Source organism: Hirundo rustica, chromosome 4 (assembly GCF_015227805.2).
Source record: "Hirundo rustica isolate bHirRus1 chromosome 4, bHirRus1.pri.v3, whole genome shotgun sequence".
In the NCBI taxonomy this organism is placed as follows: domain Eukaryota; kingdom Metazoa; phylum Chordata; class Aves; order Passeriformes; family Hirundinidae; genus Hirundo; species Hirundo rustica.
In genome coordinates, this window is record NC_053453.1 from 32862941 (window position 1) to 32887327 (window position 24387).

General features: G+C 36.7%; 1 protein-coding gene across 2 annotated transcripts in view; it reads right to left on the reverse strand.

The window, feature by feature from the left end:
- Nucleotides 1–15362: 15362 nt before the first annotated feature.
- The window catches only part of TAFA2 (TAFA chemokine like family member 2), a 191214-nt gene continuing 182189 nt past the window's right edge, over nt 15363–24387 (reverse strand). Inside the window, exons 5-6 of one of the 2 annotated variants that reach the window (XR_005700630.2) lie at nt 24012–24258; nt 15363–17489 (exon numbers count right to left, since the gene is read on the reverse strand). Coding sequence is in view for 1 of the 2 variants with exons in the window: in XM_040062944.2 (XP_039918878.1) it covers nt 17478–17489 (12 nt within the window). In the remaining variant the exon portion in view is untranslated. The remainder of the gene's footprint in view (nt 17490–24011; nt 24259–24387) is intronic. The other variant, XM_040062944.2, reaches the window with a different exon arrangement.

Here is a 24387-nt window from a genome sequence, read left to right on the forward strand (position 1 = left end):
TCCAACAAAACCTTGAACACTTCCAGGGATGGAACATCCACAGACTCTCTGGGAAATCTGTTCCCATGTCTCACCACCCTCATAGTAAAGATTTCCTTCCTCAAACCTAAAAAAAAAAAGAAAATAAATTTAATAAAACATTGCCAAAATACACCATGGGCAGAAGCTCAAACTAGTGTTTGGGAGTGTCACTTACTCATCATATATTTGATTAGGACTGGCAAAACAACTTTAGGTAAAATAAATTTTTTCAACCATTACTGGCAAAGAAACCAAAAGGCTGGTATCTGTACAACAGGGGAGATGTCCTACAGTTCATAACAAAGAAAGCCTGCCAGATGTTTGCCAGTTTATGCATACCTCATGCCATTCACAGAATTTCGTATGTAATGGAAGTCTGCACAAGAAGATAAACAAAAAGGAAGTAGTAATAGAAATGGACATTTTGAGCAACAGAATAGGGAAAAGGTGTCAAGTCCATTTTGTCGGACACTTTCCCAATTCCAATCTTCCCTGCACTAAGATACCCCCTTTTTTTCTAGTTAGATTCCTTATGAGAACACCACTGAAAGCTTTAGTTAAACAATTGTGCGGTCTCCATCCTTGGAGATTTTTGAAACTAATCTGGATGAAGACCTAAATAACGTGGTCTGACCTGAGAAACAGCCTTGCTTTTTGTCAGAAGTTGCACTAGAGACCTCCTGAAGTTTCTTTCAGCCTTTGTTCTGTGATTCTGTGATCATAAGAAACTTTGTACATCAAAAAGTTCATTTGCATATCTGAAAGCAGTCAAGGCATTGGGCATGTTCTGATGAGTTTGTGAGCATGTCCTATCTGCAGATGTCTCTTTCTGCAGGCTATCAGTCTCAACTGCAGATAAATGCATGGCATAGAAGTTTGGGGTGGTTTTACCTCAAAAACTTTTGAGTTCAAACCAAACATTCCACTGAGCCTGAACCCAAATCATCTTAGAATGTCATTTTGTGGCATCTCTCAGTATAAATATCATCAAACTATGACACAAGAAGAGGGTGAGTGTCAGGGAGAAGTCATCCACGCAGAGGAGCTGCCAGCCTCTTTAGACTTCAGGGATGAGACAACAGATCTTGGACTTGTACCAATAGCTCCTTTCTTGACAATTATCTCAAAGCAGACTCTTGATGTGTTTGGTTTTTCTAGGCTGTCATAACAGAGTTGCTGCAACTGCTGCAAGATGATGTTTGCATTATTTTTTAAAAAATTCATCGTGACTTTCTGAGATGGACTTTTCTGTCAGCAAAACCTGCTTTCTCCTATTCTAGCTTCATGAATGGTATAATTGATAACTAATGAGAATTATGCCTCTGCCAAGGAGCTTTATGTTGGCAGAAAGATGTGAAGGTGGAACAGTCACCCCTCATGACACCCTGCTTTATGTAATGGATAGAAAGGAAAGTTCACAATAATGGTTCTGAAACAGTGAATAAAGTCAGCTGATAAATACCAACTGGAGATGTGCTTGGAACATCTTGGAACACAGAACCAATCCAGCAATGGAAAACAAAAATTAAAAGTAAACATCTCATTGCACCTGAATTAAGCTCAAATATAGTTTAAACTCTATTCCCACTCCCTGTTTAATTTGGTTAACTTTCTGTGAGTGGTTCATATTTTCGTTCCAAGTTCCTTTACCCCTACCTTAAAATTTTCTGTAAATACGTAAGAGAATGCAAAAGATACACAAAATAATGCAAGAATTGGGAGAAATCAGAACAATTTAAAATTTTTTTTTTAAAAAATGTTTCTTCCATAAATTGAATGTTAAAAGTGTTGACATGAACTACAAGAAAGCTTAACCACGAACAAGATTTTGATTTCCATTCAGGCAAGTAACTGGTGCCCTTTAAAAGCAGTCATTCATAAGACTGGGGGAAATTCTCACTATGCTGAACATGCAGCAACTGGTGGGATGCTCAAATGTCATGCTTCCTCTGTGAGGGCAGGAAACTATTGAAGAGTAAACATGTTCAGAGTGAAATAGTGTTAAACAGAGCTTTATGGGCATGGGAGATTTGTCCTGAGAACAAGGTTATTCTTTCCATATGAATTATGCCCATGGCAATTAAGAACTATGAAACATTTTTTACTGTATGGCGGACAAGCATGAACCAAAAAAAGCTAAATATACTACCTTACTTGAAAAGTCATATGAAAATTTGTATAAACTCTTCCTTGAAATCTTAGTTGCCATCTCAGCAAGATGGTGAGAGTGGTAAAATTTTTTCTCATTATGGAATGGAATGTTATTGTGGTATAAACACTCCTCTTTTTATACCAACAATTCATAGTTCCCTTCCTCTGAACATATTATATATTTCTACACATCATATATTAGTACAATTTGGTTTTCAAAAAACAAATACAGAATAGAGATCTAAAAATATTAGAAGACACACACACTGAACACTAAATACAGGTGGATGTTGATCATGGGTCTATCTTCTGCACTGTTTTCTGGACTTTGTATGCTAACATCCAATCACAATGTGCCACATGTGTCTCAAATACTGTGAAATTAAACAACTTCTCATCTTTCTGGAAGCTATTCTTCAGCTAATGTAAAATTTGTATTTAATAAAAGTTGATGAAATAATGGCACATATTTTGTTTTTTGCTCAGATGTGCTAATTGTTAATACTTTTCACTAGTATTTTCCATTTCAAACATGCATTAGACTCCATTGGTTAATTTCATTTTGTAGACTGAGGAGATTAAACATTGAAGAGGCAAATGAACCCACTTTGAGCCTCATTTCTTACAGTTCCATGAAGGATAGATTAACCATCACCATGTGGTGATGTAACCGTAAAAAATACCCATTCATTTACTGAACATTTGAAGCAATTCTGCCTTCATGCTTTTAGTTATACAGCTGATTATTAACAGTTCTGGAATCTAAAAAGTTCTCCCAATTCACTAAGGAGCTAAGTGAAATTTAGTGCTTGAAAAATAGTATCCAGAGATTATGCTGCATATTTCTGTCCTACAATAAAGGGTCATCTTGAAAGTGAGGATCAAATACCTTGTGATCATTCTACCCTTATCCTTTTTGATAAAGCTGCCTACACATCATGTCTAATGATGATGACTTGGAAATACAAATATTCATCCAATAGAAATGAGTGAAAGACTAAACAGATTTGAAAGGTCCACTGGGGGATAAAATCCCCATGAAATGAAAACCACTTCCTGATTCAGTGCCAAACTGTAAGGAATTAGTCTAAATTGTATTGGTTATTAGCTCTATGGTAGGATTTTCTTTGGCCCAGGAAAGGCTTACTGGAACTACATCCAGCACACAGGCAGTGAACAAAATACTTCTATTTCCTCCTCAAAAATTTGTCTAAAAATATCCATAGCACCAAGTACCTGCATCCAAATATCCCTCCTGATTCTCACAAGAATCTTGTACAGGAATGCCTTCAGAACCATCTCGGATTTGCCAACAATTTTTGGAACTGTACAAAGAATAGTTACATGATGCACAGTGCAGAAGGATGCCTGTTAGTGTGATAGGGATTTTTGTTGGCTAAGCACACTCATCAGTTTTGTGTCTCTGCTATCAAAAGCAGGATCCAAAGCAGGAGCAGCTTCCTGTAAGCTCCAGTGCTAATCATATCCAACACCTTTCAGAGGATCAGTACCTGTTCTTAGGCACCAAAGAAACACCTGCATCACCACGGATAGCAATTTTTCTTGTGGAGTGGGCTTCACTGAATTCTGTGTACTCCACAGCACATTCACAACCCCTAGAATGAATCCTAGAAGCAATACAGCATGAATCCCAGCATGAATGAAGACAAGAAAACTCAGGCACTCCTCCGAACACTGATAACTATGGCACACGTGGTGCAATCATTGATTGCAAATGCATATATTTTAATGGAAATAACTCAAAACCTGCAATGTCAGGGTTTTACTGAATTGTGGGTTTAATTTTTTTTATTGCTGTGGTAAAAGGACTGCTAATTTGCACTTAGTATCTTGCATCTGATAAATTTTATGGGTTTGACTCTATAAGGGTTCATTTCTTTGTCAAAGGATCAATTTAAGCACAAGCCTCAATACCTTCTACTTTAGGGATGTAGGGTGCTATTTAATTGGCTTGTCCGTATTACTTGCTGATTTTTGATACTTTAATAAAACCCTCTGGCATTGCTGTGTGTCCTAGGGTAACTTTATGATGCTTGTATCCCCAATCGTCTGCTCTGTTTGTGCTGTATATTGAGTTCTGTGCCTTTAAGACTGGTTCTAAGAGCAAGGAGAAGCGCGGAGTTTGTTTTGAGAGAACTGCCTGACTCCTCCACATTCTTCTGCTCCAGACAGTGTGTTCGGCGGAGGCTTGGAGAGACTGCAAGACAGAGATTTCTTTTGCTTTTAGTTAGTTTCAGCTAGCTAAAGCAAAGAAGTTCCCTGGACTGGTTTTTTCATTTTTCTTGGAACTGTTTAAACCTGCTCTGGACTGAAAACCCAGGGGAGCGCTGGGGGCTGCACCTGCGGCCCACCGGGGCCTGGACCTCGGCATTTTCCAGCAGCGCCAGAGGGACTGGGACTGAGGAGAGGCACTGAGAGAGAGAGCCGAGCTACACCCACGGCAAGGACTTTCTCAATTTGCCATCTCACTTCAGAAGGAGAGGTTTTATTGTTTCATATTATTCATTCTTTATACTTGTATGCACTTTATTTGTTTAGTAAAATAGTTTTTTCCACTTTTCTCCAAAGAAGTTTTTTTTTCGGACTAGTTAGAGAGAAGAGCCACTTGGGTTTGCTTCCCAGAAGAATCCTATCCAAGAGTTTTCCCCAAAATTTGTCTCCAAACCAGGACACTGTGGTTTCTCATTTCCTTACAATTAAACAGAAAACAAGCCCTTACTAAAAATGCAGAACTTTTTATTAGACTTAGATTAATATGCAATAAAAAAATTCCAGAGCAGTGCAATTCAAATTGTGATTACTAACAAGGTATGAAATTCTTTTTTTAAAATTATCTAACAATTCTTAATCTAAAAATGGAGAGGGGAGAGGGGAGAGGGGAGAGGGGAGAGGGGAGAGGGGAGAGGGGAGAGGGGAGAGGGGAGAGGGGAGAGGGGAGAGGGGAGAGGGGAGAGGGGAGAGGGGAGAGGAGAGGAGAGGAGAGGAGAGGAGAGGAGAGGAGAGGAGAGGAGAGGAGAGGAGAGGAGAGGAGAGGAGAGGACTTCGATGGAGAGGAGAGGAGAGGAGAGGAGAGGAGAGGAGAGGAGAGGAGAGGAGAGGAGAGGAGAGGAGAGGAGAGGAGAGGAGAGGAGAGGAGAGGAGAGGAGAGGAGAGGAGAGGATAGGAGAGGAGAGAGAGGAGAGGAGAGGAGAGGAGAGGAGAGGAGAGGAGAGGAGAGGAGAGGAGAGGAGAGGAGAGGAGAGGAGAGGAGAGGAAAGGAAAGGGAAGGAAAGGGAAGGAAAGGGAAGGGAAGGGAAGGGAAAGGGAAGGGAAAGGGAAGGGAAAGGGAAGGGAAAGGGAAGGGAAAGGGAAGGGAAAGGGAAAGGGAAAGGGAAAGGGAAAGGGAGAGGGAAAGGGAAAGGGAAGGGAAAGGGAAGGGAAAGGGAAGGGAAAGGGAAAGGGAAAGGGAAAGGGAAAGGGAAAGGGAAAGGGAAAGGGAAAGGGAAAGGGAAGGGAAAGGGAAGGGAAAGGGAAGGGAAAGGGAAGGGAAAGGGAAAGGAAAAGGAAAGGGAAAGGAAAGGCTAATTAAAGCTCCAAACCACAGCTTGTAAATAACATTGTAAAACATTGTACAGGCAAATTGAATGGCACTAATCTCTATTTTCTTCCCTACACCTACCTCTTCTGTTATGCATGGTGTAGAGCTGTAGCACAGCTGAACAAGTAGGGAGTATTTGTTCTGTTCCTCCTACAATTACTCCAGCTGTGCATCCCCTAAAATCTGGAATGTAGCTAGTAAATCCCACATTTGGTTATTTGCTTGTTCCCAACCTGATGGATTGCCAATGTCATGTTCCCTGCTTCTCATAGCTCTTATTTTGAAACTGTGAGGAACCCAGAGCTGAGGAAAATCCAATGTGTCTGCATTCCATGATGTTATGCAGAGAAAAAGACCATAGCAGAATCACAGTGTGATACAGAAATTAACTGCATTTTGTTGCACATTTAAGATGCAGCAAACTCTGTTGGTGCACAAGTTTTAATCCTTAGCAGGCAGAGGAGAGGATGTGATTGGGCAGTCTGTGTTGCTCGTGGCCCCATGTAAGCTTTGTGTGCTTAAGTGGGTTCAGATAACTGTGCTAATCTGTGTTGGTCTGGTTTGCATTGTGTGTACATTTATATCTTTAAAGTACATGCCCAGCCTTGCTACAGCCTGGACCTGATATTGAGACCATCAGCGGCCATGTCTGGCAGAGTGGGAGCAGAAACCTTTTCTGTGTTAAAGCCCTCAGGATCTAGCTTCCCCTATTCTTACTAGAGGCTCAGCTTCAACATACAACTTATTCTGGAGGCCATTTTTTTATGTATACACCATTGTGGTAAGCAGAAACCTGTACAGCTGGAAATACTTTATCATGAACTTGATTAACTATAGGAGAAGTTCGCAATCCATGGGAAAGCTATTATGTACTGGCTTGTCTGTGTGTGCTGAGAAATGTTCTCCACTGACAGCAAGGTTGGTTACCTGCCCCTGTAGTGATTGGCTCATAATAAGGAACATGCATGCTGCTGCCATTCAGTCCTGGCCAACAGCTAAGTACTGTGCTGCTGCTCACTTACCTCTCCAGTGAATTGGGATGAGATTCAAAAAAAGGTGGGTTAAGATAAGAACACTTTAATAGTTGAAACAAATTTAGATGATGGTAATGATGATGATGATAATTACAATAATAGTAATTTTAAAAAACCCAACCACCCCCCCCCCCCAAAAAAAAAAAAAAAAAAAAAAAAAAAAAAAGGAAAATAAAACCCAAGAGAAATTGGTGGCCCAAAATACAATCAATTGCTCACCACCCACTTACCAATGTTCATCCCAGTGATTACCGCTCCCAACCAACTCCCCCTAGTTTATATACTCGGGCTTGATATTCTGTGCTATGGAATAAACCCTTTGGCCAGTTAGGGTCAGCTGTCCTGGCCATGGACAAAAGTACTGTACTGGCTACTTAGAAGAAAATGAACTCCATCCCAGGACAGATGTGAACAGATTTCCCTCAAATTCTGCTGGTAACATCAGGTCTCCTTCCCTTCCTCACATAATAAAAAGCAGCAGAGTCTAGATTTGTTAAAACTGCAAAGCATTATAAGTCAGTGAAAGGTTTACTGCAATGAAAATATGATTGCTCTGTCAAAAAAAAAAAATTAAAAACTCAAATACAACAAAAACAATCAAAAGCAGAGGGGAATTCAGCACAGAGGCAGATCTCAGGCTGGATTTCAAAAAAAGTGGGATTGCACGTTACCCTATTGTTGCTAGAAGTACAGCATGACATGGCACTGCAACTCCCTCACCCTGTAGTCTGGACCACAAACCCCATTACACCTACTCCAGTTAAAATCTCTGAAAATTGAGTCAGCTCATGCTGCTGGGCAGATTATTACTCCTGCTTACACCAGTTCATAGCAGTCTGGCTCAGGTATCTCTTCAGTCTGCCACATGGATGCCCCACAGTGCCACAGATCAGCACACTCTACACCATTAAACTCCTCAGATCAGACACTCAGGTATTCACACAGCATTTTTTGTTGTAACTGTGAATGAAGCATGTTGAAATTCTAAGCAAGCACTATTCTACAAGCACCAATATTTCAACCAAACCCATTTGTGCACTTACTGGTTGATCCACAGCCCACTAGAGACGATGGGAAGACTGCCATTAACTTCACATCAGGCTCATAAAAAATGAGGCAGATAACTTCCATTAATGTTAATGAGAGTCATGTATATAAATCACCTAACCACTGACAGAAAAAGAAACCTTCTTCTGTTCTGCTTTTTACACAGCTCCCACAGTGTGATGTTCATCCTCCTCCAACAGCATTGTAAAGACAAAAGGTTTTTCAACAAACACATCTTTCTGATGATTTTGCTTTCTGTCAACACAAGTCAAGCTTCATGTAGACAGAATATATCTAATCATAAAGTCATGAAACAAGTACATTTTAACATTGTAAAGGACAATTTTTTTTACTGTGATTACTCAATTTTTTTCTAGTTACTTCTATTTGTATAAATATATATGTAAAAATCTTAAACAGAAATTATTTTTTTTCTTTTAAAATAGAAAGCAATAATGTAAAATGGCATTTATCTCATTAATATTTAAATTTGAGAGGAGTTTTAATAGCAGTGCAGAAGCTGCATTTTTCATGAACATTTCAACAATGGATGGTAGAGACACTGCATGAAAAATGACTTATTATTAATGACATGACACCAGCAGTAGATATTAGGATTCTAGAAAGCATTGCAAATGGATTTTTAGATCTCAAGACTAGACTGCAGCTGCTTTGCTCCACCAGGTTTAGTCTTTCTTTGGCTCCTTTCTTTAACTCCTTAATGTGGCACATTGATTATAGCCTCTCAATGGTTCCATTCCTTCAGGTCCCCATGTCTAGAAATTTTGCCACTCAAATAGCAAAGTGCAAGCTTTCCATCATTCTAATAGTTAAATAATGGCAAGGCTATGCAATTGAAACAGCATGAAAGGTCACCTTGACAATATTCTGGGTGGTAAAAGTAGCTTAAGGCATCACATTTCTTTATTGTGAACGAGTTGACTGAGTTTATTACTGTTCCTGATATTTGAATCATTTACAAGTTTGAAATAAAGTGAAATGCCATTTTGGAATTGCTGCAGATTATCAGATACATCAAATCTAAAGACTCCTTATAGAGCATATCTTTTACCATATTGATCAACAAAAAATGTGAGGAGACGTAGGAGTTTGAACCAATGACACAGTTTTTGGAACAGCTGGCACAGGTAGTCATTATGAAGTCTAAACCTCAGCAGAAGTCCGTAAGAAGCTTCAGTCATCAGCAAAGTTCCCAGATAGATCTATTTTCAGGATTTAAGGTGCACAGGCATGGAACAGAGAGCTCACACTGGGGTTTTGCAAAGTTTTGTGCCAAATGACATTCATAAACTGCCTTTGGTATGTATTTTATGGCAGGAATGAGACCAGGACTGAATTTCACATATTTCTCTGTTGGAGGTGGGACCAGAACCATAATTCCCACAATTATATAACAATATGATATCTGGTGAAACAGTAAAAGAAACTTAAATTTTCTGTCATCTTTATTTTATTCTTACCCAAGCCCTTGAAATTTCATGCTCTCTTTAATGTAGGTCTTCAAATAAACAGCAGCTTAATTTTTGAACTATTTATCTAGAATATTAAGATGAGATTTACCTGGAGAATAACTTCACTAAAGACAGTGGAGTTAACCCAGGCATTAACAGCCCTGACCTTGTTTTTGTGTTTCCTTTCAGAACTGCTAATTGTGGAAATCGATCAGTTTAAGGTCCTTATGTTACATGCTTTAACAAAAGGTGAGGTAAGATCCAAGCTATATGGACTTGAGCAATAAACACATCATTAACTGAAGTACAGTGAGCACTTCAGCTGCCAGTCTTCTGGTACATCTGTATTTCCTTCCAAGGACATAAAAATGTGGAAAATACTTGCTACTTTCCATATCCATTAGGAGCATTAGGTAAAGCCCAGGATTTGAAATGTGCTGGATACTAGATTGCATACATCAATACTTAAGGATCCATCTTTCAAGTCGCTATTAATCTTTTATATTGATATTACTATGGCCCAAATTTCTTATAATCAAATTTGAATCAAAGCAAAAGGCTGGATATTCTGAATGATGGAATACAATCTTACACAGAGGAGCTATAACTTTCTTCACTAATCAAGGTCTATTTTCCAGAGATTAATTAAATCAGTACATCTTCAAGGCTCTTTTACTACTTCATCATCTAGTTTCTCGTGCATGTACTGAGAGAATGGAAATACCACAATGTGCTGATGAAAGACTTACCACCCAATGACCATCTTCCTACAGTGATTAAAAAAATCACTAATGGATTTATTTTAAAGGTGCCACCAGCAGCTGACAGAGAGACTAATACACATATAGCACAAATGAATAAATCGTAATAGGATAAACATATAAGAAACTGAAAAATATATCTTATAAGTGTGATGTTCAGACTGGTGCAAAATAAAGAATTTTACATTTTCACTTAATAATAAACATTTTTCCTGTAGCTGTCAGGAAAAAATCCAAACAGAGGACAATCAAGGTTGTCAGTTAAGATTAAGACAAAGCATGTGTGGTAATGCATGTTTTGCTCCCTGCTGAGCCTTATCAGAGTAACTATTCTGCTCTGATAGGTGCAGGGCAAGTGGTGCAGCTTGCCAGCAGTATACTGTGTGACTGGCTTAGAAGAACAGTATAATAACACAGTCCGTTTCCAGCAGCAAAGGAGGAGGGTTGGATCTGAACTTCTGGAGGCCTTCTCTCACAATATGAGACCAAATCTTGTCTTTAGGAAGGCATATTGCTCAGCAAATACACACACGACTCCAATGCAGATACTACTTAAACAGCTATGTTCTGTTTTCTTTTAAAAAGGCAGTGACCTAGGTGGACATCCTGTGGACATGTCAGACATTTTTAAGAGAGACACACTGTAATAGATGCCCTACAGTTTCTCTACGTCTTTCTCTATTGACCTACAGTTTCTCTATGTCTTTCTCTATTGATTCAGCTCCATGCAATAAGAGACACCCTGTCAGAACTGTTCCTTTAGGAGCTGGGCAGATGTATTTCTCTAGGAACACTTTCTATGCTTTCTCTAGGTGATAGGCCATATTTTACCAGCCACTGCAGTAAGGTCATAGACATCAGGCTACCCACCTTCTACCTGCCTAATTGATAGCTCCTGCTAGTGCTCACCTCTACTACATGGACACTTCATAGTACCCCAAATGCTCCCTATTGAAACCAGTTTCATGGTCAGTCTTGAGTAAAAAAATAACAGAAAAAAAAATACCATAAAGCAGGAAAGAGTCCTAAGTGCAACCAAAAAAGCATCACAAATATCTATGTATAATACTTTGAATTAATGTATGATTAACTTATCTTTTGCTGTATTTAACTGTTATGGAGGATAAATTAATAATTAATTAATAGTAGTCAGTAGTCATTAAAACTTCTCCACACTGGATATGATCCCCATTCATTAGTCACTGAGCTGGATGAAAGAAATATTAACAGGTTTTTTGTGAAACAGAAACATGGTATTCATCAAAGACATTATGTTGACACTGAAATCACAAACCGGTAGCAAAAGGCCTGATCATGCCAACACACTTGTATTGGTGGAACTTCTGGTCATTCCTATCAGTGAAAAGATATTAATTATAATTTAAGTAAACATTTGAAAAAATGTAGGAAATACAAAGCTGACCTCAAATTAGCAGCAAAATTCCCACTATTATCCCTAAACCCAGGTTTTAACCCACCATCTAGAAGTGGATTTGAGTGCACTGAGACAAGAGTTCTATAACTGTCCATTTCCTTATGAAGTGAAAAGAAAGAGTTTGAACTTTCTCTGCTAAGTTTGCCTGTGCACAGAGGTCTTTTATAATATAAATTTAAATACACAATCTGTTTTATAATGTTTTCCATCATCTCTCTTCTCCATATGTTCTCCCACTAGGAATTTAATGAGTTCTACATATGAGGGATGACAAGGGAATATGCCTGAGAAATAATTCCAGCAATTATGCCATATGGAGGCATTGTTTTTGAGTCACTTTTGCCATGAACATTAGACAGAGCATCTGGGACCAAATTATGTCTACCTGCCCATGGACATTAGCAAAATCATCATCTTCCATTTGTAAATTCTGCTGAGGTAATCTGACATACAGAATGAACCATTTCATCAGCTTTATGATCAGAGAGCATGTTGAAACACAGTCCATTTATAGTTAGAAAAAAATGCTTCTCTTTAGAAAGAATAGTTTAAACCGGAAAATAAGATAAAATTATAGAAACTCATAATCTCTCTCTCTTCTGTCCTGTGTTCAGTTCAAGGACACTATTTATTAAAAATCTTTTCTCAGCATTACTGGAGTTTTGAAAGAACTGACTGGATTCCAGAACATGAGAAAATGACCAAAGTAAAAAACAAAGAATAAAAAGATGCACAGACTCTAAGTCAGTAATAGTAAGGATTATATTCTCTGTCTCTGTGCCCAATATGACAAGGCATAAGTAATTAATCACAAGGAGGAAACAGACTAAAAAAACCCCTACTTTATATGGAGATATAGTGACCAAAGCAGTGTGCATTTTGTAAGTCCTGATATAAATACTAAGACATAAGGCTAGAGATTCAAGTAGAGTTTCTGTCATATTTGTTATGACAGTAAGGAGAAAAGAGTTCCAGAGATTCCACCAATATGCTCATATGGAGTAAACTTGAAACTCTACATATTCCTCATACTCAAGAAAAATGTCTCAGCTATGCGAGTAACATAAGTATTTTTATGTGTTGTTTTCCCAGCTGTGCATTTGAGGCAGTGAAAGCCATAAATCCCAAACTACAAGTGTCCGCAGGTTACCTCAGTGTTTTAGTGGCGAAAAAAAAAAAAGTCTCTGCTGTTATAGAGGATCTATAAACCAAATTTTACATTTCACAGTTATGAACATAAATATATTTGAAGAGCTAATATAGAAGTTTTGCTGTTAGGGCTATATATAAGCAATAAAATTTCTATTACACAAACTATTTATTTAATTTAGTTGGGCAATAAACTGGTTTTCAGAACAGAAAGCCATATTTATTCCAAGTCTTTCAGTCACAGCAAATATTGATGTGATTAGTGATATTTAATCAAGAGAATATATTATCAAGGAATAACTGGATTTCACTTCAAATTGTGACACAGGTTGAGCAGGATACTTGCAAGGAACAAGTGAAAATAGAGTAATTTCTTTAACCATTAACCTGAATAAGGGTATGTGAACTTTAATGAATCTGCTCAGTTGGAATTTTCTAAACAAATTGCTAAACATTCATCTGCATCTGAAGGCCTTATACAAACCACACTGAAATCACCAAGGTAAAATCACCATTTCTGTCATCTGGCTTTGGAGAAAATCCCAGAGACATGAGACAGACCTTTCCTATAACCCAGAGAAGAGGTCTAAGGTCCTACTGTCACCCCGCCAGGCACAGGTTCAGGATGCTGACTGTACCCCTGTGGTCACATGCTGGATCCACTTCCCCATACCCTACATCTCTGGTGATGGAATCATACTCCAATTATTTGACTCTCCCAGACTCCTATTCACAGCAGTCTGATAAAGAACAGTCACTCCCTTACACAAGAGTTTCCAGTGTTACCATCAGTGGCCCTCCTGCCAGATAGTCTGAAATTAGTTTTAGATAAAGAGACATTGACAACACTTGTAATCTCACCTGTTAAAACAAAATTGTGGGAAATTCAAACTTTTCATACACTACCTCTTCTGTAGCACAGATGAATACATCACATACCAAAAACCCAGCCATATTTTTGCTAAAATATTTGTAATGACTGTCTGTAGTGTCCAAAAGTTACATAAGCTCTTACAGAAACAAGACCAAAGATGTAATCTGGAAATATCCGCTTATTCTGTGGAAGAATAAACAGAAAATCTTATAAGGATACAAAGTGTGTTATAAAGACAAAGTGATTAGGAAAATCTTATTTTTCAATTTAAGACCACTGAATCCATGAAAAATCATTTAATGGCATCAGATTGTTCAGGTGTGAGAGGTTTGATGTAGAGCTATCTAACTTTTGCAAAAAGAAAATAGAAATTAAGGCAACACTTCCCCTGCAAATCAAAACTGTGCTCCTTTTCCTTGCCAATAGATTGGTTAACAACAGATGTATAAAATTTGAGGCATCATGAAGGAGGCAGTAAATCAACAGAAAAGGATGCCAATCACATATTTCTCTTTTGTTGTTACAGACTTCCATGCATTACCTAGAAATTCTAAAAACCAGATTTACAATTATAATGAGCAAAAAAGAATCCCTGCATATATTTTTATGTAAACAAACAAATTTAAACACTTTATATCAGATTCTTTACTTTCAAAATAAATCTATCTGATGCGCTCTTAAAACATAGATTCTACACAAAACAGAACTGCATTGGTTTGGTGAAGTACTGAAATGCTACATCAGTAACTTTTTTAGGCAGAGCTGAAGGAGTCAAGATTTAAAAGATACAGGATAAATACAAAAACTGAAAATATATAGCACAATAGAGGTATTTATATATAGTAACAGTATTATCTGCTGTTTTAAGGTTAACACTCATTATCATCAATAAACCACATACAACCAAGATCTAGAATTTGAATGTTTTCAAGCTTTATTTTAGATTTGTTTGATCTGGTATGAAATTTTTCTCATTAAACTTCATATCAGGACTTCCTTTTGTGCTTTGTTGAACTGATCCAATACATTTAACAGCAAGAAGTATGAACAAAACAGTGATTTTTCTTTCCCTCTCAATGCACTGCCACTTGGAACTGCAGAACTTCCTATTCTGCAGTTCAGAGTTCTTGATGATTACTTAATTCAAAGAGTAACTGGATTTCCTTCTGATCATAATGCCTGATCATTTTTGCAATCAGATGAAACAATCTAGAAAGCAGTATATAAGGAATAAATGATTAATTGAAGCAATTCACATGCCTACATGAATGCACACAGCTGATGCAGTCACCTGTACTCCATTTTCAAAGGAGCATTAAACTTGCACTCTGGATAGCTGAGCTGTGGTTCCCAGCTTGTTTCAAGGTGCACAAGCAGCTCTGACTAACTGGCTTTCTTTTTTTCTTTTCTTTTAAACAGTTCCACAAATTTATCTGAAACATTACTTTTTCAGGATTGTCTATCATGTCTTGTGGCTTCTTAAAACATCCAAATGATAATTTTTCACGATTCACATTTTGTGAAGAAAAAAAGAATTTATTCAATCTGACCTGAAAACAACAGTACACCCACCTGAATCTCCCATAGGTATCAGTTCCTTTCAAAAAGGACATTTCAAAGTGGTGGGAAATATTTTCTGCTCTACTGAAGAAATATAATGTTAATATAACCTTTGAGATTCTTATTCACTAAAAAAATATTTTGTTCCATAAGTAAACAGATCTCCAATGTGCACATCCATACAGGGAACTCTATTTTATATTACAATTTTATTCACTTGCTATGAATAGTCGCAACATTAATCTACTGCAGAGAATCTATTCAGTATATTTGAAAATCCATTTATTTTCATTTATTGGTATGCATGTGTTACACTTGTATATAATGCAGTATTTTCAGTGCTGTTTAACAACAAGGAAACAAAAAAACCAAAAAAAAAACCAAAAACAAAAACAGTATTGAGAAGCATGATATAGATTTTTGACCAAAGAGAGGTCATATTCAGATTTTACAAAACAGCACATTTACACTTTCCACTGTCCCAGACAACCTCTTTAAGATGCTACCTTCTGTCCTGTACCTCTTAGCACAAATCCATATAATACTAATCCATCCTAAAATACCAAGAGACCTACTTTCTGCTACAAATGGTTTATCCTAATTAAATTTTAATCAGAAAATAAGATCTTTATCTGTTAACATATTTTTTATTATTTCCCAGCAGAATGATAGAATATTCCTCTCAGCTTTGTTCCTAACAGTCATTTATTTTATTTAAGCTCTCCTGTGTAGTAATACAGCAGAAGTAATGAAATGGTTTTGGAACAGCAGGGGCTACAGTGACAGGTAGAGCACGCCAGGGTGTTCATCCATCATGGAACTTAATATATAACTAGCCATGTCAACAGCTTGTAATGATTAAACCATTTCCTTCTATTCATTGTTTTCTTTTTTTTTTTTTTTCTTTTTTTTTTCCTTTTTTGTTGTTTGTTTGCTGTGTGTGGTAAACACTCAGGACTTAAACAGGCTTACCTCTATGTATTTTTAACTACCAATTAAGTGTGTGTGGCTTTCAATTCAATTCACCAAAGTACACAGTCAGAAATTCCTCTAATCAGTATGTTTATGCAGTATCACTACAATGAATTGCCAAATTTCTTTTGTATCAACATTAGAGATGGTACAATATACACTAAATGGAGTATAAAATTATACATTCTGTAATAACTTACAAAAAAGGTCAAAGATGCTTAAGGCTTTTAAATATCGAGGATCTTTTTCATGTAAAAACACATCACAAAGTTCAAGAATTTCTAACAAAACAAAACAGGTCTGAATAGGATGACTGTAAGCAAGCAAAATACCCATGGAGTGTAAAACTGGGAGAGCACTAGGACTTTTTTCCTTTCTGGCAAGCAGACTGAGCAGACATCTATACAAGCATCCATCAGTACTTAAGTTCAAGCAAGAGATTTTATTTTTTAATAAAAAGACAAAATTTATGAATGATTACCATCCAATATCATAATTGCAAAACTCATTTACATCCCTGCCTATCTTTATAAAAAAGGGATGAAATAATATAATTGACTGGTTACCATCAATTTAAATGAATTAAAGATTAGGAAAGTAAAGTACATATTGGGAACACCCATTTCCTTCAAACTAAATGGAAATGTATATATTAAAGATATAAAATTCCTTATAATGGAAGTGGTAATTGAGTTTTGACCACTACTTTCTTTAACTGTTAAGTTGCAGTAGTTGGTTAGCCTTAGGTAAACATGTCAACCTGACTATACATTCTAATATGACTGATGTATTCAGATAACTATCACTTGTCAACAATAATTATTAACAATGGATATATAATTCCATTCCTATAACAAAGCAACTTCAAGATGTTGAAATATGTACCTTTGAGAGCTGCAAGATTAGAACACAAATAAAAATGTCTAAAACTGCGCCATGCCAGAGGACAATTTCTGCAACAGAAATTTAATTAAAGCAGTGCGCAGTCCCACCAACAATCTGAATAGTGGACCAAGGATCATTTTAGAATGAAGGATCCAATACATTTCAGAGGTTGACTTCTTCAAAATGAAAAGCCACTGATCTGCAATGAAGAACCCAAAAGTTTGCCGCTTTTCTGCATCTTTAGAATATTAGCTTGTGATTACAGCTGCAAATTCCTCAGCAAGTGCAATTTTACAAGTGTACACAGTTCAATCAGTTGAAATATTTGTGACATTTTCCAGTAGTTTTGGTCTCAAGGCTGTTGCTGATTACAAGCCAGGTTCTCATTGAAACAATTGATTCTGAAGGATACACCCCAGCCATACAAAATTTCACTTCAAGGATTGCCTGGAGGAATGAAATTCTTATGTGTTGTATTTAATGTTATCAGCCTTGAGACTGGTTTGATTTGTCTTCAGCTATCGGGTTACCTGTAAAGAAAAAGAAAATCAGAAAATCAAAACTGGACATAGTGAATCCACTTCCAAAGTACTGGAAACTGAGACTGAAGTGTAAGATCTCTGTCCAGCAAAGTTCTTTTGATTGTTTTTAAATAAGGGAATAAACCCCAATGGTATTAGATGGCATTGCTCCTCACCTTAAATGGTGTGTTTAAGTGCTTTGTGGAATAGGATTTCACAAGGAAAAATTGAAATGTTATCATGACTAAAAATATAATAAAGTTATGAATTGTCAACTCACAAATCTCTGTTTTCTGTTATTCTTTTTAGTTGTTGTTAAGAATTCTGTGAGGTAATAACTATGCTTTTTAAATGTTAGCCATTGAGTATACAGTGACTCATACTGGAGCTGTATTCTTCCATGCTTGGCATGCATTTTTACAAAACAATCATAACATCATAGAATCATTTAGGTTGGAAAAGACAATATCCATTTAAAGGCTTGATGAATCTTAGCAAGCAATAATAACTTAGTGGAGAAACAGGACAAAACTCATGCACAAGTTAACAAGAAATCGAGATCCTGTTATTCACAAAGTAAAAAACTACCAAGGATTTAATTTAGAGTGTTTTCACACAGCCTAACATGAAGCAAGAGGGAAACAGAAGGACCACAGAGAAAGAGTGGCGGACAAAGCATTCCACAATAATTGGACTTGCCCTCTAACTGCTTTGGATTTTAAACTATAAAAGAAAAAAAATCTGTCATATCAAAGAAACGTAACTTTGAGAAATATTTCTGCTGTGTCAGTGGATACAATCAATCATAACGTAACCTTTTAATAACAAACTGTGTCAGGGGAAAACATCCCAAGGCCTGAGGAACAACTCATTGGAATGGTCACAACACTTTATGACATCAAGGGGCATATGCTTTTCATTTTGATCACAAAGAGAAGGGTCATGCTTCTTAATGATGAAACATTCTTTTGCCCTCAGCAAATCTGTTTGCATACAGCTCTTGTCATCTCTGCAGAGCATAAATGTAGAACAAACAGAATATTAAACAGACTGTTCAAGGAGCTCATTACTTCAGTTTGCCTTCTCCACAGAGTTGTTTCTAGGAACAGCACTTAAGGCAATAATAAAATTGTACTTTGTGATTTTTATGGTACATAGGCTTATTTATGACACTGCTTTTATTTTGCTTTGGTCTTGCTGTTGGAAACAGCCTCATGTGGCCTCTTCTAAAGTAGAAGATTGCCTGAAAAAATAATAAAGATTTAATTTAAAAGTCAGGCAACATATTTCTGTGCCCTACACCAAAGCTCAAAAGGCTGATGTACCTATCTTATTGTTTTGGGTTTTTTTGCTTTATTGTAGTGAGATGGAATTCTGCTCATGGAACCAGGTGCCACTGAGCCACACAATGTAAAATACACATCTTCTGATACTATCTGCAGGTTGAATTTTATTAGCTTCATTTGCAATACATATCTATATCTATATCTATATCTATATCTATATCTATATCTATATCTATATCTATATCTATATCTATATCTATCTGTCTATCCACTAAAGTGCCACTAAGACAAATATGACACAGGAGCATCCCGTGAGGAAAGGCTGAGAGCACTGGAACTGTTAAGCCTGGAGAAGAGAAGGCTCAGGGGGGATCTCATCAATGTGTACAAGTATGTGAAGAAAGGGTGCCAAGAAAATGGGGCCAGACACTTTTCAAGTGGTGCCCAGCAGCAGGACAAGAAACTGAGAAGAAGCAAACACAGGCAGTTCCCTCTCAGGAAAAGTTTTTTACTGTGAGGGTGACTGAGAGCTAGTACTTTTTGCCCAGGGAGATTGTGGGCTCCATTCTTGAAGATATTCAAAAGCTGTCTGATCTTAACTGGTTTTAGATGGCTCTGCTTGAGCCAGGGGGTAGCACTTCCAGAGTTGCCTCCCAATTTCAACTATCCTATGATGAATTATTTCTCTTACACCCAGATCTACCACGTGAGGGCTAATGTGATAAACTTCAGATAACAAAAATGGTGGTTTTGCACATACATGACTGCTCAGTTATATGGCTGTTTGGAAGTGCAAATACATTTTCAGTCACAAGAAAACTCAGTAAAATCATAATTTACAGGGCCTATCTGCCTCCCCCACCTAGTGCTACAACCCTGTGGAGAAAATATCCCTATGGAAGAAACATACACTGTAATATAAATTAAATAGGTGATTAAAATAAATTTTAAAAGCAGATATCCATTCAGATTTCTGCTGTTTATCGGGTCACTGACCTACATATATATACACATAAAGAGTGGTTCACATTTGCCTCTGTGTGTGATGTTAATACTTCTTATGTTCAAGCACAGATTGCACATCAACATTAGTGGAAGTTATATATTCATACACCATACAGACCAGGGAGTGAATAAACCTCTTGGTTATTAAAGGCAGTTTCATAAAGAAGCAATGAAATTTCAACTAATATCTAGTGATGGTATTCCTAGAAATGCTTAATTTTGGATACAGTAAATGCTATTTGATTTAAATCTCTGGGAAGTAAGGTATTAAGGTATTGTGCCAAAGGCCTTCATAGGAAAAGAAGCACCAATAACAAACAATATGTGTCTGATCTTTTAAATCCTTAGAGAATAGTAACACCCTGAATAGGTGCAAATCAAGTTTTCAATTAATAATTAATATGTATGGAAAATTAACAATACAAATTTGAAAAGTGCATGAAATTTTGGCATCCTAGGTGTTGATTTGAATTTGTTCATTCTTGGAACACAATTGCTCTCTTTATACTAATGAATTTTTTCACATCATTGTTATATCATAAATACACTGCATTAGAGTCTCTTCATTTTCTTGTCCTAAATATGCAATTAAAGCATAATTACTCTGCAGTTGCAGACTTTCTAATTTAAATTAGTGAGTGGCTGCTGTAAATTGGCTGTAATTGAATGTGGACTCATTTTTTTTTTTTTAACACAACAATATATAATTAAATGCACCTGAAGATTTCCACATTATTCTGCTCACTAAATGTTCAGAATAAACTCAGTCTTTGGGTACCTCATTCATGCCAGGGTAATGCAGAAAGGATCAGAGATGAAAAGATCTTATGACATCGCATTAGAAAACCTACCAGAGATTTTCAGCCTGAAGAGATTTTTCTGGACAACCTGCATTCATGTGCTGTTCACAATGGGTGAAAAACACCCTCACTTGTGAAATCCATATAGTGGATTAATACAGCAGATAATATTGTTTATTTCCTTAGAATAGAGTCTCAATAAAAAACAAGTCTGATACTTTTACTCAGGACTTTCTTCTGCCTTAGAAGAGGAAGGAAGAAAAATCAAGACTATAGGATGTAAAGAATGACTGAGGGAATATTCCCTGAATAGTAAAGCACTTCTCCCTAAATTCAGGCACCCAAGCATCAAAGATACAGAGCCACAATTAGGTATAGTAAACGTTCAGAGAAATAAATATATTACAAATCATTCACTAACTACAGAGTAGCTTCTACATCCAAAATTAGGCACATAATTAATTACTATATAATAGAATAAAATACAAAGCAATATATGGTATATTGAAATTAAGTGTATGCTGGAAAGTTTTATAACACAACTTGTACATTACTATTGAAAACTGACTCCTGAGTTTGCAAAGTCAAGCACTTGAAAGTTAGCAACTTGCCTTTTTATATGTCTCCTTGTAATTTTCTCCCTTTTCCATCATGCACAGTAAATAAGAGATTTTAGTGCATGAGAAGAGTTGGAGGGAAGACAGGACTACATATCAATGCAAATGCAGAAAAGGTAAAATTTTTAAGCCAATGTTTCTTGCCTTGACAGATGATTCCACATGGATGGACCCTCTGTTCTAGGTTTTCTCCAAAGAAACAGAAAATACTTAATAGAGGATTTTTTCTATTTAATTTGAACTGATTCATCAACCATATAGGATTGTGTGTGGTCATAGGCTATGTTATCTAAACAGACTCAAACTATCTTTTTTTTTTTTTTTTCCCCTGAGATACATAAGATGCAGAAACAAAATTATTTTCTGTGAAAGCAATTAATAGCTCACCCTGAACAAAGTGGTATTTCATGAGACAATGTCATCTTGGCACCCCTTCCATTTTTCTCTAAAATATTAAAAGCTTATGTATGGGGGTGAGAGAGAGGAGGAAAAAAAAAAAATAAAAAAAAAAAAAAAAAAAAAGAGAGAGATTTCAAGCAAAAATAAAAGGGGTCTCACAAATCTATTTATCTATTTAATGACCAACATGAGACATGCTAAATATAGGGAATGACAAAAGCCACAAGGAATGGCTTGAAGAAATGCCTAGAAATGGATTGTCCTTCAAGTCGTGGAGAAAAAAGAGAGATCCCATGCCAAAACAGCCCTATTTTGTATGCAGTATATTTCTGTCCATTTTGTGGCCTTATTGTGGCATCCTTTCTTACACTGTATACAAAACATCACAAAAAATTAATTAAATTATGAACCAAGTGATTCTTTAGCAAACCTTTCCTAAAAAGGAATAAACTCGTGAGGGCTATATCAGTCTTCCTTTTTTTTTTTTTTTTCTGTAACATGAATAATTTTTTTGTGGTAGTAAGAACTTAATATAAATATTACAGTGTAGAAACAGAAGGACCTATATAACCAGAACAAACATCTGCCGGTGCATTTTTTTCACTCATGCCCTCTGAGAGTGAGGTTAAGGTTGGAAATGAATCTTTTGAACAAACAGAAGAACACTGTTTCCTGGAACTTTAAAATCCATAGAGTGTGTTTGCCACGCACTATCGTTCATACATGGCTTATGAAAGCAAATGACAGTTTGCATTGCCACTTGTGCATGTTCATTCATTGAAACTATTCAACTTGTAAGCTTGGAAAATGCTTCTATTCTAGTACTACTATCTTGCACCAATGATAATCCAAAGTACTCTCCAAATGTTAACAAAAGACAGGTTCACTATTTCCTTACAGATGTATAATACTGTAATTAATGTTCCAATGAATTGGGGAAAGTGCACAAAAAGATGTTAAGAAACTTTCTGGAATAGGGCTCCTATGCTCATAGGCCCTTTACAGTAGGTAGGTGAGGGTTGGGGTCTTTATTGCTAAATAACTAAGTTTCTGGAGGAAGGAGGAACTATTTCAAAAGTCTGAGAAATGAAGATGACCCAAGCACATTTCAATGGAACTGCAAGAGAGAACCAATAATTAGGATACAGGCCCTTATTTTAGTATTACAGATAGCTCTTTGACTTGGGCTAATGACAAAAGGCAAGATCTGAACAATCCAGAAAACAGATGCTTAATGATAGCTACACAGATTCAATTACCTTCAAAGGATATTACATATTGGAAGACACTTTTTCAAATCATTAAATGTTTAATTCCTGTTTATAAAATTTTGATCCTACCTAACTCTTTATTTAAGGACTCAAGAGCTCAAATTGTTCCCTTAGTTTTATTTTGGGCACTGCAGTATGAAAAGTATTAATCTAAACATGTTCCCAAGCCTGTTAAGCGATTTAGAATTCTAGATCCTCACACTTGTCCTTCAGGAGCTGTGACTAGCTCATTTTATTAGTTAAAAAGAGTATTTCCCATGACATGACTTAAAAGGTTCCCAGGTCTTTGATAACCATGAGGCTCTAAAACCTTATAACTTTTTCATATTTTATTGCATAGTGACTAATTGGAACTGCACTTGTGATAGTTCCTGTGCTTAGGGCTTCCATTATAAAGAGACAAACATTTTGAAAACCCCTTTCATGAAATGCCATTTGAAATGCAATTCTACTCCTTTATTTCCCACTGGATTTCAGCAGAAAATTTTTGGCGGTAAAGTGAAGATCTAGACAGTCGGTGTTAAAAAATTGTAATTGAAACTAAAAGGCTTTGGAAATCATTCACACATAAAGTGAACTTTCCAATTACTTCAAATAGTCTGAAAGGTAGGACTAGAAAAGTAGGTAAAGGAGGAATACCTCAGAGCATGGCACATGTTTCTGTAAATGAGAAAGGTCTTCATCTTTAATGCAGCTTTGAGATAGATGGACAACTTCTAGCCTATCTTAGGAATATAATGGAAATACCCATTTCTTAGTTTTTTCTAAAATTTAAGTAATTCAGTATAGGATACTGAGCTTTCAATGAGAGATGCCACACCAGACTGAATGTATTAAGACGGATTTCACTTCCAAGTGCTGTTCTCCAGAGCATGTCTTGTTTTCCCATCAGAGTGAACAACTTAAGCTCACCAGCTGGGTCGACCTTTGAAAGTCAAGTGTGTGAAGACAGACATTTTAAAGCTCCCAGAAGCATCTTAGTAACACTCTGAGGCTGCTTAGGAGCACAGTCAGAGTCTCTCCAACCACCCTCCAGAAACTCTGCCCAAATAAGTCACAATTCCTTAATGCCTGCAGCAAACTAAGCAACTACAATGAGAGGTATGGTACAACAATTCCTGTTAATACTACGTAAACCTGTATTTGTACACACCTGCTGCTCTGTGAGTAATAAACCGGGGCTGGAACATATTTTCTGGAGTGGTTTGACTCGTTATTCCACAACGAATGTTCTGGCCCTTCCTTAGACTCCGACCAAGACTAGGATTCATCACAACTAGTGCTCCATCGTGGAGCCAGAATATTTTTTGTGTGTGGAAAAAACAAAAATTGTCATCAGGCACGCAGAAACCTCCTTTCTCTACTTCTCCATTCGGACTTGAGGAGTTTTACACGTTTGCCTAAGAAACAAACACATGTCAAGTACTACACTGTTATGAAATTAGTCACAGAAAACAAAACTGGGATAGTTGGAATCTTTTTTAAACTTACAGGGAAAAATACAAAATGACAGGAAAAATACAAATTTC